Source organism: Colletotrichum chrysophilum (assembly GCF_026319265.1).
Source record: "Colletotrichum chrysophilum strain AFK26 chromosome Unknown scaffold_23, whole genome shotgun sequence".
Taxonomy (NCBI): Eukaryota; Fungi; Ascomycota; class Sordariomycetes; order Glomerellales; family Glomerellaceae; genus Colletotrichum; species Colletotrichum chrysophilum.
In genome coordinates this window covers 21547-39736 of record NW_026517310.1, presented here as the reverse complement: position 1 = coordinate 39736, position 18190 = coordinate 21547, and the positions used below count along the sequence as shown (strand labels likewise).

Genomic DNA, 18190 nt, shown 5'->3' with positions numbered 1-18190 from the left:
CTCTCAGAGCTTCGCACTTGGACACAAGGCTACCGTCCTCTGCTAAAGCCTCCGCGGCCACGACCACCGCTGAAGCCACCGCCGCCTCTCGGTGTGCCTCCCCGGCCGCCGAAACCACCGCCTCCGCGTCCGCCGAAGCCGCTGCCGCCGCGTCCACCTCTTGCGGGGCCTCCACGTCCTCTGCCACCGCCACGCCCGCCGAAGCCAGGACCGCCGCGACCACCCCTGCCGCCAGCACCACCACGGCCTGCACGCTTCAACTTGGGAGCACCAGGGGGGGGCTTCGGCTTAGGAAGGAACTTGTCCAACGGAAGAAGCTTCTCGGAACCGATGTAGAACTTGTCGCCCTCCTTGAAAGAGGTAGCCTGGATACCCTCAGAGGGCTTGATAGTAAAGTAGACCTGGTTGATGGGACCGAGAACCTCGTCCACCTTGCCGACAGCAGTCTGTATTCTTGTTATTCTTGCGGCTCACATCGATGAAGGTATTTGGCGCGTCGATCCTACCTTGTTCTCGAGGAAAATCTGGGCGTTGAAGTGAGGAACCTTGGGGTTGATGCTCTCGCAGACCATCTCGCCCTCACACGCGTGCATGAACTTGCCCATCTCTGTGAACAAAAACGGTCAGTTGGGCAATTGCTTCTAGGGGAGGTTTCGAGTCGTTGCTCGATATTCACATACCGAGAATCGTCGCGGGCGGGCCCATGTCTCTTTGTCCGAATCCACCTCGGCCTATTTATCATCATGTTAGCTGTTGATGCGAGAGCGCTTCACCAAGTCTTGACTTTGCAGGGGATACAGCGGTAACTTGAAGAACAATGATGAATTGAAGTAAATGAAAACTTACCGCCTCCTCCACGGCCACCAAAACCACCACCGCCGCGGCCACGCGGAGCTCCTCGTCCAAACGACATAATGATGGTGGATTGGCTGTAATGTGGGAGCTGCTCGTACTGCTGCTCTTTGCTGCTGCTTGGGGAAAAAACGATGCCTCTGGCGCGCCGACAGAAAATTTCCAGCGACCCAATAGTGGTGCATGCCCAATCGAGCTTTCTCATTGGCTAAATCTGGCGGAGCGGAATATCCTCAGCCGACACACCCCGCCAAAATTCCCTGGTCTCCACCATAGTGGGACAGATATGGGCTGGCAGCAGTTCACAGTTTGTACAAGCAAGTGAGCAATTGTGGTCCGGGACACAGCGCCTCAAAAAGTCACCCGAACCCTTGTTTGACTCACCATAGAGCTTTGGCGGGGTGACTGGCTGTTTCGCCCAAAATTATCGCCCAAAATCGTGGCTTCGTGTCTGGCCGATCTCACCTATCCGCACCACCAAATCCCTTCAATTGGACGAAACCATGGATTCCGCGAAGCAGGCTGTCGATGCTGTTGCTGAGGGCGTCAAGAAAGTCGCTCTCGGCAGCGCCAACAAAGACAAAGCCCCTAAGAAGGAGAAAAAGGCGAAGAACGCTGGCGATGCGTCGGCGGGGCCCCTTGAGCTCAACCCCCCTCCCAAGTTCTTGCAGCAGCGACTTGATCTTTTTGACAAGTTGAAGAAGGAATATGACGAAGAGCTCGCCAAGAGGCCTCGTGAGCCCATCACCATTACAATGCCCGACGGTTCTGCCCGCCAGGGAACGAGCTACGAGACTACCCCCGGCGAGATAGCCAAAAGCATCTCCAACAGTCTGTACAAGAGAACAGTCGTCGCGAGACTCGATGGCGATGAGAACCAACTGTGGGACTTGGACCGACCCTTGGAGAAGAGCTGCAAGCTCGAGTTGTTGTCTTTTGAGGACGAGCAGGGCAAGCAAGTATTTTGGCACAGCTCGGCGCACATCCTCGGTGAGGCCTGTGAGAGGAGATTCGGATGTTCTCTTTGCATCGGCCCCCCGGTAGATAACGGCTTCTACTACGAGATGGCGCTTCCCGACGGCGCTGCTGTCCAAGCAAGCGACTGGAAGCCCCTTGAGTCCATCGTCGGATCGATCGTCAAGGAGAAGCAGAAATTCGAGCGCCTGGAGATGACGAAGGACCAGCTTCTTGAGATGTTCAGCTACAACAAGTACAAGCAGCACATCATCAACGACAAAATCCCTGACGGTACCAAGACTACAGTCTACCGGAACGGACCTTTGATCGACCTTTGCCGTGGACCCCATGTACCCAGCACCGAACGCATCGAGGCATTTAGCATCATGAAGAATAGTGCCTCTTATTTCCTCGGCTCACAAGAGAATGACTCTCTCCAGAGAGTCTACGGTGTCAGCTTTCCCAGCAAGAAGGAGCTGGCTGCTCACAAGAAATGGCTTGAGGAGGCCGCCGCCCGTGATCACCGCAAGATTGGGCAAGACCAGCAACTTTTCTTCTTCCACGAGCTCTCCCCAGGCAGTGCCATGTGGCTTCCGCATGGAGCCCGCATCTACAACACCCTGCTGGCCTACATCAAGGAGCAATACTTTAAGCGCGACTACCATGAGGTTATCTCCCCTAACATGTATAACGCAGACCTGTGGAAGATCAGCGGCCACTGGGATCACTACAAGGATGACATGTTTGTTCTGGAGGTCGATAAGGAGAAGTTCGGTCTCAAGCCCATGAACTGCCCAGGCCATTGTCTCATGTTTGCCCATACCCCCAAGGCCTACCACCAGTTGCCGTGGCGAGTCGCCGACTTTGGGGGTGAGTTTACTACAAGCTCTGTCTTCAAACGTATCGCATGCTGACTATTGCCTGTATAGTCCTTCATCGTAACGAAGCAAGCGGTGCTCTGTCCGGTCTTACCCGTGTTCGCAGATTTCAGCAGGATGACGCACACATCTTCTGCAGGGAGGACCAGATCAAACAGGAGATTAGCGGCCTATTTGACTTCCTTAGCGAGATGTATGGCTTGCTGGGCTTTTCCTTCAAGCTCCGACTGTCTACTCGCCCAGAGAAGTACATGGGTGAGCTTGAGACCTGGAACAGAGCGGAAGGCATGCTTAAGCAGGCTCTGGACGAGTTCGCGGCTTCGACGGGCGGTAGGAATTCAAGGACCCAATCTTTTCAAATGAACGCTAACTCTGCCGAAAGGTGTGCCCTGGACTCTGAACGAGGGTGATGGAGCCTTTTACGGTCCCAAGATCGATATCAAGATCTTAGATGTTCTGAACAGAGTAAGTATAGCTAATACCTGGCTGTAGTAATGAGTACTGATGGCACCAGGAATGGCAATGCGCCACGATTCAACTCGACTTTCAGCTCCCACAGAGTATGCAGTATCTGTTCAAGTGTGAGATGGGTGGGAGAAGCTGACCTAGGGTAGATTTCGGATTGGAATATGTTTCGGCGGATGTTCCCATCAAGCCCAAAGATGATGAAGCTGCCACCGCTCCCAAGGCCCCTGAGGTCAAGATGAAGGACGCCCAGGCCGTCGTCGACTCTGCAGCTGGGACGGGCGAAGATGATAAGAAGAAGCGGGTCACCAAGCCCCTGACCACCGGATGTCAGCGTCCTGTCATCATTCATCGTGCCATGGCTGGCTCTATTGAGAGATTCACAGGTAAGTCCGCATGTGCATGCTCCCGGGGGAACAGTAACTCAGCGTCTTGCGTTAGGTATCCTTATCGAGCACTTTGCCGGAAAATGGCCTTTCTGGCTCAGCCCTAGACAAATCATGGTTATTCCAGTCGGCAAGGGCTTTGTCGAATATGCTGAGGAAGTTCAGTCCATCTTCAAGAAACAGGGCATGTGGTGGTACGTTTGGTCTCCGGTATTGAGACGTTCCTAGAGGGAAGAAGACTGACAGAACCAACTAGTGACGTCGACTTGACCGGAAACACGCTGCCCAAGAAGATTCGCAGTGCTCAGTTAAGGTATGTCATCTAGATTTGATCGGCGTCTCCTCGGAGTTGCTTACTAACCTTGGTAGCCAATACAACTTCATTTTCGTCGTCGGCGACGAGGAGATGAAGGGTAGACAGGTCAACGTCCGATACCGTGACGATACCTCCAGCCAAGACCGTGGCAAGCCTGTGCCATTGGACGAGGCTATCGAAAAGCTTAAGAAGCTTGGTGAGGAGCGCGGCACCTACAACCCTTTCCCTTCGGCCGCCAAGCCTGCATCCAAGGAAGCATAAGCATGAGTTCATGAGATGCGATATTGATGAGCAGGAGCATTCACGGCGAAGCACGCTACAAAGATCCACGTAGGGTTTAGATTAGGAGGATGGCTGATATCGGTGATTACGGGAAGGGGGAAAAGTTTCGAGACACGGTGACACTTGCAACAATTAAATAGGCGTAGAGGGAATGGGTATCATGCATATTTTTCATGTGCGCGTGTGCTGAGATGTATCTCTGTAAGCTGCGACAGGCTTTCAACCGTTGGTTTACCTATCCAGCCCAGCCTCTGCCCATCCTACTAAATCTGCCAGTCCGCTTATCGAAAGCTGTATCCTTGCTCGTCAACAAACTCCTGGTGGCGGCTCATGATCGCTTCCGTACACAACATTCGTATGCTGGTAAGGTCATTACCATTTCCCTGGAAGCCAAGCCCCCAAAGCAACGATTTGGTTTGTCCTACAACGGTTAAGTAGCTCATCAATTCCTTGCCGAGTGGCGTGGTTTAAGGCTTCGGAATGTGAATGCTCTTGCTTGTCATCATGCATCCGTGCAGGACGAACACGAGGGCGATTGGGTGGAATTCGAGCGGTGACCCGGCGAACCACGTACCAAAGGGCAAGTCCCCCAGTATCCATCTCTGTGAGATGAAGTAGGCCATGACTGCGTCTAGGCCCAGGCTCGTAGGGATCGGCGTACCCTCAAAATACTTGCTCTTGCCGGTAGCATCCTTGGGGAGGACCGAGACAGTGACGTTAAAGCGAGCAAGGCGAGTGAGACCGCAAAGAACGAAGAAGGTAAGGCAAGCATGGTCCACAACGGTACGCAGGCCGAGTGCGAAGGCCACGGAAGCGGGAGCCACGCCGAATGATATCTATGAAAGTTAGCCTGGTCATACTATCTTCAAATAGGTTTAAGTAGTCAACGGGTTCAGGTGACTTGTTGTCCAGATACATACCAAATCAGCCAGCGAATCAAGCTCCTGACCCATCATACTGCTCTTCTTTCTCCATCGCGCAACCTTTCCATCCATGAAATCAAAGAATAAACCGAATGGCAAGAAGAAAAGGGCGAGGTACAGAGTGCTAGTAGATGCGGGATCGCCGAGACAGTAACGGAGGGAGGTGAAAATCGACATAACGCCGCAGGCACCTAGGAAGGCAAGCCATCAGCTTTCTTCTCCGGCAGTATCTTCGACACGTACAGCGAGGGGTACCAGCAGAGAAAGGACATGTTGTCTGTCAGAGGGAGGAGTATGTGCACGCACCATTGCACAGTGTAATGACATCCGCAAGGTGAAGTGCTCGAATCAAGGAGAAATGGCCCGTGTCGGCGGATAAGAGGAGTTTCTGCTTGTCGTATGCTGTCGGTCAAGTTCTGGTCAGCTTCTCGGTCTGAAATATGCACCGAATGCTCTGAAGTGGGCGGTGACGCACCCGGCTCGTTGAAGCTGCCGGCATCCTTGGCTGCGCTCCCGTTCGTCACGGCGCTGCTTGTTCGCTTTGACATGATGAGGTGTATGCTTCAGCAGTAGGTACGATGCTTGTGGACCTGGCAAAGATGCGAGGGGCGACGTAGCTGCTGCTTTTGTGGCAGTTTTTTTCTATTTCGTCTCAGTGGGGGTTGATATGGCTCCGTTGGTGGGTGGAAGAGACCGAAGGCGAACGATGGCAGGAAACGAGGGGAACGGCCTTTTTGTATGTGAGGTTTTCGTTGAGCTCCAATGCGGGTGCTGGTGTAGAGCGAAGTAGCTGCGAGTAGGGATGCGTGTCTGTAGGAGCAGGTCACACTCTTCCGCCTCAGAAAGCCAACAAGGATAGCCGGGAGAAGCACATGCCGTCATAGCCCTGTCCGTTCTAGACTTGAAAGTGCCTAGCGGTAGCTTCGGCTAGTGCACGTGATCGCCTTGCTTTGGGGTTTGTACAGAGTACGTACTCTGTCTGTATTGAGCATGTCGGGTGTTTAGTGTTACACTGTCGGGGCATCTACCTTATCGGAGCCCACACTGCAGCCAAACGGTCTGCCTCACTTAATAGGTAATCTGACATCAGTCTAGGTTGATGTAGGGTCAGAAGAATATTCGCCTGCCTTCTCCATGGGACAGCCTGTTTTTCCTGCGTAGCGACGGCGATGACATTAGCGTAGAGTATATGACTACGGGAAAAGTAATCGCCTCAGCACAGGAGGAACAGGCGGCCTCTTCTGCACTGGTTCTACCGTTTCATCACGTAGTCTGGTCTGGATTTCGAGGCTCCATCTAGAGGAAGATCCACTAGAGGTCTTTACCAGGGTTTCCTTAATATGTTTTTTTCTTTCTTTTATTTGGATTGAGCCGATTTTGCAGAAGTATTCAGCTACGCAAGAATCACCTGTGAGGTCATACCCACCCGCCATTTTTATACAATAAGCCCAGGCGAATTAGCAGTACCGACGCCACTGAATATGGACAACGTTCTCCGATGTTGTTCATATTTGTGGATACACTTACAGCAGAACAGAGCACCTCCACTCCATTGTAAACCCATTTGTCGTGGCGTAATTAATAGACATTTACCACCGTACTGAATCTCCCACCATGTTCAGTGCGCTGCATGTGCTCGATATGTATCCTGATCCTCAAGCCCCTGGTGTTTGATGCCCCAATAATACAAAACAATGCTCTGGTTCGATGTGTTACTCCAGAATAACGGTATCAAAGGCGCAAGCATAGCAAGTGACACGCCGGCTCCTAGAATTTCTTCAGGTAGATGATGGCGTCCAAGCTTATGCCCCCCTCTTGCCTCTCGTGCATTACTATTAAACTTCCTGAGACAGACTTTTGACCCTCATCGAACAATGAGAATCGAAAATCCATCAACCCAAGGGCCGCACGAGCCAGCTACGCCGCAGATAGTGTATCCCCTTGGAGGTATCAAAGTATGTCTAGTAATTCGGTCAACCAATGTCGACGGTGAAGTTGCTCTTGTCACTACTTACGCTGAACCCCCATGCGCATTGCCAAATATGGGCGATCTTCGACCCAGGCTGGTAAGCACTTGGATAGCATCAATCCAGTGACCCGAACGAACGAAGAAGCCTGAAATGTATTCGCCTCGACGGATGTCTGTCGCGTCACAAGTCAGTTTATTTTGCGGAAGAAACATTGCTGAGGCTGGTTAAAACGAGGGGCATCAGCTTACCCAAGTCGAAGGTATCGCCGCCTTCTTTGCCCCCTCTCTTGCCAAAAAGCTGGGTGGTATCATCGTCATACACGAATTCTATACCGTCAACCGCGTATCCGTGGTAGAAGATAATGCGAGATAGGATCCTGTTCTGTTTAACGGCGCTCTCAAACACAACTTCTTGCGCGACGCTTTCCTGCATGGATGAGAGCCCTAAAGCCTTTCCTCGGTAAGCCGTTTTGCCAAGGGGACCAGGAGTCAGCTTGAAGGAGGACTCCTTGGAGCATAGCTTCTTGAGGTCGTCAACGTCCAAGCTGCCGCCTCCATGGGATTTGACCGAAATTCTGAGCCGTCCTTTCCGCTTGCTTTCTGGGAGCCTCTCCCGCAGCTCCTGATCGCTCAGCGTCAATTGGCGTTGCACAGAGCCAGTCTCAGCTGGGTACTCGATCCAAGACCGACAAACGTCATCGTCTTCAGCAAATAGCTCTATGAAAGCTACCCCGGTCGGCGCCATGACAACCATCTTCCCACCCTCGACAGGGAAGGCATGTACGCTGTCATCTGGGTTCATAGGTGGGTCGTTGGGCAACCTGAAGCACGGATGGGCGCGGAAGCGCAAGCAATCCAATCGATGCCAACCGCATTCGTCGTCTTGACCGACCAAACCACCCTTGGACTTCGTTCTGGTACAAAAGGCCTCGCGAGCTACGAAGCTGCGGTTGAGTGTCAAGTAGTCGCGCAGCATGACGCCACTTTCCTGATGAGGGCACCCGAAGAGATGGCCCGTCTCGTGTAAATGCGCGCCAATCCCGATGCTGGCTGCCTCCCAGGAACTGCCAGCTTGACCGCAATCGTTGGCAACAAAGTCCACATCAGTCGGAGTGCAATCCGTGAACGCGGGGACTACTTCTTCAAAACTCGCGGGGTAGCTCTGCAGGCAATGCGAGCCAAAAATAGCCAGTTGTAGATCACCAGCATTTCCGCCGAGCGCCGCGTGTCCCCTGACCACGTTGGCTTCCTTGTCCCACTGCGTATCAAGAATCAGCACGGAAACGTACTGCTTCTGACCGCCTAGTGGTTTGAAATGTTGCTTCACGGCTTCAGCGGCGATTCCGTACAAGTCTCCCTTCTTGGTCGCCTTTTCGTTCTGCTGCGCCAGCTCCAAGTCTCGAATTTCTGCGACAGTCTTATCCGACCTGATGATGTGGACCCTCGCTTCCGAGCGCAGCGTTCCGTTCTCACGATCCCGTTGATTAGAGGTACCAGTGACCCATTCCTCCTCAAACCTGAAGGCACGACGCCCAAGCTTATTGCGCCACATCTGCTCAGCGGTGAAAGCCTGCCAAAGGTATGCGGCCATGCGGAATTTGCGCACTGCCATGTCCAATTCGTTGCCCTCGCGCTCGATTCGGGCGGGAACCGCATCGAAAACTTCAGCAGAATCCTTGGCGACGAGAATTGCGAGCTGTAAGGGTGGTGCACTGTTGGCTGGAAGCATATGGATTGTGAGGTATGATGCATGTATGGGGTTTGAAGAGCTGCTGTTGGGCAGTTTTGGACTGGAGAAGTCGAATCGGATCTTGTTCGGTCCTGGCTGCAGATAAACCAGCGCCTTAAACTGAGAGTCGCACACGGGCCAAAATGTTGGCGGGAAGTTGTCGTCGAGTCGTGTTACGGAGAGGGTGCCGTCCACAGGTTGCTGAGAGGGCTCGCCAATGGTGCCGTGGACGAGAAGCACCTTTTGATAAACCTTGCCTGTTGTCAGCAGAGCGTTCTGAAGCTGGAAATGCAGCTAAGAGGTTGACAGCGGTTACGACCGCCTGTGGCGAGCTGTCTGATCGAGGACGCCATCCGGACATAGACTCGGGGGATGCAGGTTGCACAAGGCGGAGGGCACGTCCCTCATGAGGGTGTCAAATTACTTACCCAGGCATTTTCGGCGACATTGGCGATCCGGGGCGCGTATTGGGAGACAGGCAATGTGGACTTGCCCGTGACCACGGGAGAGCCCAAGCCCGCCATACCGGAGACGCTGTTTCTGTGAGAGTTGCTGACGGGCTGTAGCGGAGGGCGAGCGAGAGGCTGATTGGAGTCCTTCACTTGAAGATTCAGAGCGGGATCAGAGGCATGGGCGAGTGATGGTGGCGTTGAGGCGCCGCTCGTGGGTGTCGGGGTATTTCCTTGGCTAGCATCACTGGAAACGTCTGTGTTGGATCGGTCGGTTTTGAAGCTGGCCTTAGAACGACGACGCAGCGCTCGGAAATTGAGGATTGACGGGGCCATGGTGAGGGCAACAACTGCCCTCCGAGGAAGAAGGGATTTCGACCGCGGGAGAGCGATTTAGCGAGAGGCTTTTGACATGCGTGGCAGAAGAGACAACAAGATGCCAACGGATCCGGGCGCAGGTACGTTATGGTGCGCGAGGAAGTGGAGGATCGAGCTCTGGCCTATCTGGAAATTGGCGTTAAGGGGTGGAAAACGAGCCCGGATGGAGGAGGGAGGAGGAAGGGGCGGAGGGTCGGGTCGGGTCACTGATCAGCGCTCGACATGGACGTCTGCAGTCGTAAGTAAAGTAAGATGAAGAGGTGTCGGTTGGAAGGTGAGGGCAGGATGTACGAGTGAAGCAGTCGAATCAAAATAGAGGGATTGACAGGTAAAGTGGGAGGACAGGAATCGAATTGATGTGCAGGGAAGCCGCATGTACGCCCGCTCAGAAGAAGGGCAAGGTCCCAGGTTGGCGAAGACACTGGACGAGGTAAAGACCGGATAAGTTTCGGGGAGGGGCAAAGCGCAAGTGGTAGGATGGAGAAGGGATGAAGAATCAAGGCCAAGGTGAAGGAAGCATGGAAGGTCAATCGATTCCGCCATCCACGGGAATTGAGACTGAACGGGACGGGAGCGAAAGGGAAACGAACGTGCAGGCGCAGAGCGAAAGTGCAGGCGCCAATGCCAGAGCAAGTCCAGGTCCGGGTCCGGGTCTAGTCCCACGTCTACTTTGACCCAAGTCCCGGTTTGGCATGTCTGGGTTCCATCCACGTATCTCTTCCCTGCAGGCGCAGTAGTAGTGTCCCGTTCAAAATAATCAAGCAGGGTAATTTACGAAGGTGGGAAAAAAAAGGAGCAGGACCTACCTGGTCGGCAGACGCACGCACGGCTGCAACTGATCGATGACGTCGCCATGTTTCGATGTGGGAAACACACACTTGAGATTGCAACCACACAACCTCCTTGCCGGCCCAAAACAACAGGCGGGAAACAGAGTACATAGGAGGCAGACGCAAAGATAAGGCACCCAGACACGGCATGCGTCCGATGAATTTGGGATAGCAGTAGATGGATGAAGATGGAGCAAAGGAATCCCCCTTTTGCACGCTCAAATAGAGCGCTGTGAGACGGCGACTTCACTCAACTTGGCCCGTCAAGACAGGCTGGTGGATGGTGACTTGCGGATACAAATGTACGTCCGCACCTGCACCTGCACCAGTAGCACTGCCCAGTGCATCAGCCAGCACCCGCACATGCACCTGGGCGATCGGCCACTGAGGGCGGATACCTTCCTTACCTACCTTAAGGTACGTATTTTTATTTTTTATTTTTTTGGTCCCTACCATCCCCTGATACCTAAATAACAGCACACCGAACACCTACCTAAGCAGCACAAAACCGACCAACATGAATGGACAAGCACGAACCTGTGGGACGAAGGTTACACTAGCCTAGATAATTAGCAAGAAACTAGAATTGGGGATTGAAGACGGGGCAGACGATCAAATGGCATGAAGAAGAAATGTTGTTGGATGGCTATTTTGGCAGGTCAAGAGTTTGCTCCGGAATCCAGTCCGTATCGACCGACGTTCGTTTGCCGTACTACAACAACGACTTTTCAAGCTTGCACCAGTTCACATCACTTGTGAAGGGATGTGGGGGTTTGTGTCCAGAACACTCACATTGCACTAACCAATGAGCGGCTGCTGCTGCCCAGGTAAGAGAAGGGTACCTGAAGTTGAAGTTGGGTGAGCTTAGCTCGAAACGCAAGGTGAGGTCGACCGTCGAGGGACAGTAGGCTTTGTGTGTTGAGTGTGATTCACGAAATCGGCATTACCTGGACTTACTTGTTGAAACTGTCGTGATTAATCTACCAGTTTTCCAAATCCGGGGCGTTGGCACTTCGCGATCAGGTATCCGTATAAGTAGAGTGTCACAGCGTTTAAGAAATGGAGAATCCCAAGAACACTACCCAGCCTCAGTGTTGTTGCCACAGGTCGTGGAGCAGCTGTCCAGGAGGAATGGCACAGCAGAAGCCAGTACAGAGCACAGGCGTCTGCTGGAAAGAGTGGCCGGCTAAGGTCCCATTGGATACCCTCCCTAACTAAGTGCGTAGGTTGGCTACGGGTGGACGGCACGGGATAGGGAAACGACGCGTTTGCTCTGATCGAGATCAGAGCATGGCGGGCACAACAACCACACCAATCAACATCCCGACCTCTATCTGTATGTAAGTAGGTACTTCCGGGGGCCGACTGGCCGATGTGCCTCAGCCCGAGGTGGTTCTGCAAACCAAGTTTGTTCCAACAGAGACTAACAGATACAAAGGTGGGTCGATGCGGCAAGCAGAGAGTTGCGCCAGAACAGCTACGGATACGTCGATGGCTTTCGAGCTGGGCTGTTATTTTTGGCCGATGATCAATTGGTAATGGAAGGATCCACCGAATTGTCCTTTTTGCGGACTCCCTCTCCATAGGTTACACGCGTACTACGCAGTACTACTGGAGTCCAGACGCCGGGGAGATGGCAGTGAAAGCTGAATTATTCAAATCGTCATTTGCAAGCAGCCGCGAATGAGTGATTACTTAGTTGCTTGACTACAGAGGACCCCGCCCTCTCAATGCCCATGCCAACCGCGGTTCCCATGAAGCAACTCCCTGTGTTGTGCATTAATCTATTCGCAATTTTGCCAGCGCTCGCGTGAAGCGATGGATACACAGTGGCGATGAGGAGCCACAATCAATACTCAAGATATGTTGACCAGATGAGCAACGATGCAATTGCCGACGTCGAATCGGTGCAAAAGAGCCCTGCCGGCGTCAACCTAGCATTTCTGAACCAGTGGATGGCGAGCCAACGGGAATTACAGGGGTCTTAATTGATTCTACTCTTTTGAGCAGCGGGCGCGGAGGCCTTCAGACGCTATTCCTGCAAGCTTCGGCGTACACGTACGCAAATTGCTCTGCAGGCTGGTTTCCCATCAAGGCCATTCGAAGTTCCAATTCCCAAAGACAGAGGGGTAGCTGAGGTAAGAAGAAGTCCAGGTCTTCGAATAGAGATCAAGCGAGACAATGGAAACTTGCTTAGGAGGTCGGAGTTGAAGAGATAATAACATGCCAGGTGGTTGAAGGAGTATCTACATACTGACGGAGGCATTTAGGCAAATAGGGATTTTAATCTGAGGGGGCCTTATCCGTTCCTTCAGGTGCCTTACCTTCAGGTACCTTAGGTAGCACGGTAGTTACCTTACCTTACCTTGGGTGCCGTGGTGCCCAGGGTACGTGGGCACCTACGGCGACTGTACCTACGAACCTCATGGTACCTTATGGACGGGAAGGTCAGGTACTTATCCACCCCGGTACTGGCGCCGCTTGGTTTCCACGGGAATGAGCTGCGAATGGATGGAATTCTGCGCTCTCCTCCGCTGAGGTCGGGAGTCCCCTCCCCAACACTATCCCCTGCAACCAGGCGCCATTCAGCACGCACTGGACATCACTTCAGGAGTACAATCTCTTCCGTTCCATTTCGTCTTCACTCAACACCAGACACGTACCGCCGCAACCAACACCCAGCCAGACTCCAACTACAGCCCTCGAGTACTCTCTCGAAGTGCGATTGACTTCTTCATTTGAAGCCTCACCCCACAAACACACTAGGAACATAATCCTTCTCTTTCTATGTGACCATCCACACATTCCCTCGGGCAGAACATTCAAAGAGAGCATTTCGTCCAACCCCACCCTTTTTCTTTCCGTTGCTACGAATACAACCTGCCTGTCAGCAATTCTGTGCCCGACATTATCTGCCGAAGCACTCAACCGACGTCTCTACCACCATTGTACTTCGCCTTTGTCGCCCAGTCGGTCCGTTGGCCCATCCGTGTATGCCGTCCCCTCGAATCATGTCTTCTCCACGAAAGCAGCAACCAGATGAGGTCGCGGACAAGGTGCTGAAAAGAGCAGAAGTTAGCAAGGTAAGTAGGCAGCGCTTAGAAAAGCACAAGGGCAACTTTTGCTAACACTGAGTTCGCAACACAGATCGCTAGAAGGTTGCAAAATCGGCTTGCTCTTGCGCAATTCAAGACGAAGCATGGCTGGGAGGACCTCACACTCGACACGATCGAACCGAAATATGAGGAAGAGCTGCGCCGGAAGCGCATGTGCGAAAGCGACGTGCTGTCCGACTCTTCCTCCAGTGCTTCCGATCTGCCATATCCCACGAGGACCCTCATGAGCTCCCCTTTGAAGGCTCCTCTTTTTTCCGACGCCATAGGTTCGAGCAACGGAAGCACCGGCCATCGCAAGCGAACGTACAAGGCTTCTTTCGATTATCCCTCGTCCAGTCCCAGCAAACGCTATCGCTCCTCGCCTACGCCGCAAAAGCCCGTACACGCTCACCTGTCGTGGAAGGAAAGCCACCAGCTTGCACAGTCATCTCCTATCAAGCCTAGGCGGCAACAACATTTCACAACATCTACTGGCCCTGATGTTTCTTTCTTCCAAGGAGCTCGAAGGATGGCTGACGAACTCGTCTCACCCAACTTCGCGGCCAACTCGGACGATGAGGATGATCTCTTGCCGACACAGTCGTTCAGAACCAACTTGCGCTCATCACCGCCTACGACGCCGCCAATGCGCAATCGTCCGATCCCCAATCGCCGCATTAAAGACAGGCCTGCTGGCTCGGGCCCGGCGAAATCGGGCGAGGAGGGTGCCGACCTCCTTTTGTATCTCGCTGCTTCACCATCGCCAGCGGTTCCTTCCACAAAGACTAGAATGGAGCCCCCATCTACACCACCCTCTAAGGTTGGCCGCGACATGACACTCCCATCGTCACATATGACCACTCCTGGCGGAGGCAACCTATTCCCTAACACCCCAGGGCAAGGCTTTGACTTTGCTGAGTTCGTCAACATCACCCCCAGTCCCGCGCAAAAGGCATGGAAGACGCCTGTTGCCCTGTCATCAGCAAGGACCCCCGTCAGCCTTACAAGGAGGCGGCTCACATTTGACGAGCCCCTTGCGTAATGGAACGGTTAAGAGCCTGTCCATCCCTCATTACCTCTTTTTTTTCCTTTGCTTGAAAAAGAAAAAAGAAACCCCCCCCCCGAAAACGAAAAAAAAACTTTTTACATGATACCAGGGTGGACGAAACTTCTAAACAGCATTGCGAGATGGAGCTTGGATTGCGATGACTTGGTCGAGCAACGATAATTGCCAGAAGCAGAACGAGACGAGGCACTACTGCGCGGGTGTACTTTGGTCATTTGAATACTTTTCACTATCGGAAGTCTGCCATCGTCTGCATGACAGACGCAAAGCCCAGCGCTCAGGGAGGTTCGCGTTACGATGATTGGCGGACATGCGTAGTGGCTTTGTCGCGGCTTTTCTTTCTTGTTCTTTGAGTCCCCCGAAATTTTCCCCCTACACTCCTGCGTGGTTTGGAGCCTGCCGCGATGGGACATACTAGCGCGTTCTGACGTTTGGCGTGCACGCGTCCCACCGCGAATCTGGCGACTGTTTCGCGTTTCGCGTCACCCGTTAAGTCGAACAGGTATTCTAGCCAATCAGAACATAGAATTCACATCCGCCATTGTACCAACTCTGGAATTGTAAATGAGTGCGCTCCGATATACATTGCAGTAGAGATAAGCGACGAGGCGACCACCGTGCAGGATATTAGAGCATCAAGACTTCTGATGGAAACCTTTTTGTGTTTGGGCACTTTCTCGCCCGCAATGTCAAGTGTCTCTGTCTAGGGCAATATAAGGATGCCAAATCATGGTCGTCCTTTTCAGCTTTTGCTTGGGCACTGCTTGAGGTTGTCCATGAACTGGATGATGCCCTGTTTGACCCCTTCAGGACTGGGTTCCTCAGCACAAACATCTGGCTCGAAGGCGAAAGTTTTTCTCAGGTAGTCTCGTGTAGTCGGCCCAATTGTTGCGATGAATGTTTTTCGCCTCCCTTGGCTCTTGTTGCAACCCATGCCCGTTGCTTCATCCAACATACCGAGGCTACGCAGCATGCTATCGCAACCTGTCGGGGAGAAGACAACCACCCACCGTGACGAAGCCGCCTCTGTGGCTTGCAGGATGTGGGAAAAGTCTCGCGGGAACGATTCCATGACTCCCGTCCCGTAAACGACAACCTCATCAACTTGAATCCTTTTTTCACTGGCCAAGTTTGGAGCCATGAGTGTCTTGGGAATGATGTCCCTTCTCTGTTCACCGACGAGGAAGAGAACGGGCGGCTTGATCGGTCTGTCATGGTACCATTGGCTGTAATGATCCAGAATGTACTTGGCCAAGGCATCGCCATTGCCGGTGTGCTCTCCGAATACCTGCAGTGGCGGATCCTGTGTTACGGCCTTGAGCGCCCGCGTTGTGGCAGGACCAACGCTGTAAACCGGCACTTCATGAAGATGAGGCCAGCCCCCTTCAGTGTCTGAGAACTAGGTTAGTACAGTACTCTGAGAATTACCAATGTTGACTCGCCCTTCTTTTCGTCAACCAATTTGGTGAACGCCTCGACAGCCCGCTGAGAAGTGAAGATGAGGCCGCCGTAAGCGGCACTGGTCTTGGTGTCAATAGCGCGGCGATTCAGCACGTCCCTTATCAGTGTCATTCCTGCGTCTTGGAAACTGTGGTGCAAGACCGGCACGAAAGTCGATTCGAACTCATAGCCAGAATGTTGGCGCGAGAACAGGTCTTCGTAAGAGTCGCCAGGCGTTGACTTGGTTTTGAGCAACAAGACGGGCACTTTAGCTGATGGGTTCAACTGGGTCATGCTGGGCGTGTGTTATCGACGTTCAATATGAAAAGATTGGAGGGTGCGTGTTCCGTTGGAAGTCAGATGCCCTGGAATTCACTCGCAAAAAGACACTGCTGGAGCCGCAAGAGAGTGTACATCGTCCAAATACTCTGTGCCCCGCCACGAGTATGAAATCTGCTACCTATTGGCTGGCTCAAGTCACCTCACATAGTTTCTTAGGTAAGTTCCTCTAGCTACGTACTCTAGCCCACCGAGGCGCACCATTTGCGACTCTTTGAGGAAAATAGGATTCATGATCATCATGAGTGTAAACCAAGCTTTGGAACTAGATTATGATTCACGCAAGACGCGAGAGGAGGGGATGATGTGCCCAGAGTCGAGCTACAGCTTGTTCGCATTCCCAACTCCGTCAGTAGCTATCTTACGAATTACCCGACGATACCCAGATGCTGAGGCGCATTAGGAGCTTGAAAATAAATAAAAAATGGTAGACATGGCACCACTGTCGGCAGACCCCCATTCCCAACAAACGTGCAGAAACGGTGTGGGAATGCAGCCCATGTTTGTCCACTGTGAGCAGCCCCGGGCCGAAAAGACGGCACTCCCTGGTCGAAATCGGGAGACTTTGAGTCGCCTTCGTACGGCGATGGCACTTACGCACCTCATCTCATCTTGATGGTGGATTGATTGAGCCACATACGCAAGCAAGTCTCGCGAGGCATCACAGATCTCTTCCTCTGCCTTGTCCGCAAACACCCCGAGATATCTCACGATTCCCATCGAATTTTTAGGTTCATTTCCCCTCAGATACACGCCCGCTGCTCACGAGTTCAAGGACTGAATGAACTTGCTGCCAGGTACTTTGGGGGGTCGTACTTTAGGGACCTAGCAGCCTTACGTCAGGAGGCCACCGTAAGGTACCTTATCTAGCATAGGTACTGTACCTCAACCCTCCCCCTACCCTAGAGTGTGAGTAGCCTGTTATTTATTTGAATTTCTCTTATATTAGTCTTAGTATACTATTTGATCCTTTAACTCTTTATTCTACTTTTTTTTATATAATTTAAGTAATTAATAAAACTTTTAATAAAGTAGTTCTATAAGTAGTATATTTATTACTTTAGAAAACTATAATAAGATCTTATTTTATCTAATTTATTACTTCTTATTAATATTTTTTATAGATATGATATAAAACTTAAGTTAATAAGCTTATTAATTATAGTTTAGTTTATTTCTAGAAATAAATACTAAAAATAAATATAGTAATAATGCTTTTAGTATTAAATTTAGTAATATGTATAAAGAACTTTTATATTCTTAACTATAATTTTTACATACTTTTAATAATTACTAAAAAATTAATGTATATAGTACTTTTTAAGTTAAAATTATTATTAAAGTTATTAAGCTATTAGTTTATTATTATATTTTTTGATAAATATAGAATATTAACTACTTATTCTACTACTACTTTCGTTATATAAAGTAAAGTTTTTATAACTTTAATAACTGAAGTTATTATAATAGAAAAAAAGTTATTATATTTTATTTATTTTATTTTTATTTCTCTTAAAAATTATATATTTTCTAATACTAAGTATAGTACTTCTATATTTATACTTTAGGTTGTATCTCGTAAGGTTACTTAGTCCTTTTCTATATCTGTACCTTGCTGTATACTGTACCTTAGGTACCTTACCTTAGCGTTCTAAGCTTATCGATAAGATGTGGAAGCTCGGAAGATTCTACGACGTCTTGAAAGTGTAGTACTCAGAGAAGTGCGTCGTCGGGTTGCATTTGAAATCGCCGACACAAGCTGACAGTGTGTGCTGAATCTTGCCTAAATTGCGCGGCCCGAATTAATCATCCTTGACCCTACCTTTCCGCGCTCAA

The 18190-nt window shown here is 51.5% G+C and overlaps 6 protein-coding genes across 6 annotated transcripts; 2 read left to right on the top strand and 4 right to left on the bottom strand.

The window, feature by feature from the left end:
• Positions 1-29: 29 nt before the first annotated feature.
• COL26b_003922 (uncharacterized protein) lies at positions 30-913 on the bottom strand (the record flags this gene model as incomplete). The annotated part of the gene is made up of 3 exons (XM_053176807.1): positions 30-446; positions 507-607; positions 847-913. The coding sequence occupies 3 exons, from the start codon at positions 911-913 to the stop codon at positions 30-32; spliced, it is 585 nt and encodes a 194-aa protein (XP_053039129.1).
• A 442-nt stretch (positions 914-1355) lies between these two features.
• Positions 1356-4115, top strand: COL26b_003921 (uncharacterized protein; the record flags this gene model as incomplete). The annotated part of the gene is made up of 8 exons (XM_053176806.1): positions 1356-2679; positions 2739-3017; positions 3070-3152; positions 3202-3268; positions 3302-3538; positions 3573-3732; positions 3795-3851; positions 3908-4115. The coding sequence occupies 8 exons, from the start codon at positions 1356-1358 to the stop codon at positions 4113-4115; spliced, it is 2415 nt and encodes an 804-aa protein (XP_053039128.1).
• A 488-nt stretch (positions 4116-4603) lies between these two features.
• Positions 4604-5607, bottom strand: PPS1 (tyrosine/serine/threonine protein phosphatase pps1; the record flags this gene model as incomplete). The annotated part of the gene is made up of 4 exons (XM_053176805.1): positions 4604-4972; positions 5057-5250; positions 5366-5461; positions 5535-5607. The coding sequence occupies 4 exons, from the start codon at positions 5605-5607 to the stop codon at positions 4604-4606; spliced, it is 732 nt and encodes a 243-aa protein (XP_053039127.1).
• Positions 5608-7221: 1614 nt separating this feature from the next.
• COL26b_003919 (uncharacterized protein) lies at positions 7222-9542 on the bottom strand (the record flags this gene model as incomplete). Its single annotated transcript, XM_053176804.1, has 2 exons — positions 7222-9039; positions 9186-9542. The coding sequence occupies 2 exons, from the start codon at positions 9540-9542 to the stop codon at positions 7222-7224; spliced, it is 2175 nt and encodes a 724-aa protein (XP_053039126.1).
• Positions 9543-13425: 3883 nt separating this feature from the next.
• Positions 13426-14551, top strand: COL26b_003918 (uncharacterized protein; the record flags this gene model as incomplete). The annotated part of the gene is made up of 2 exons (XM_053176803.1): positions 13426-13497; positions 13562-14551. The coding sequence occupies 2 exons, from the start codon at positions 13426-13428 to the stop codon at positions 14549-14551; spliced, it is 1062 nt and encodes a 353-aa protein (XP_053039125.1).
• Positions 14552-15317: 766 nt separating this feature from the next.
• Positions 15318-16309, bottom strand: COL26b_003917 (uncharacterized protein; the record flags this gene model as incomplete). The annotated part of the gene is made up of 2 exons (XM_053176802.1): positions 15318-15974; positions 16004-16309. The coding sequence occupies 2 exons, from the start codon at positions 16307-16309 to the stop codon at positions 15318-15320; spliced, it is 963 nt and encodes a 320-aa protein (XP_053039124.1).
• Between the last annotated feature and the right edge of the window lie 1881 nt (positions 16310-18190).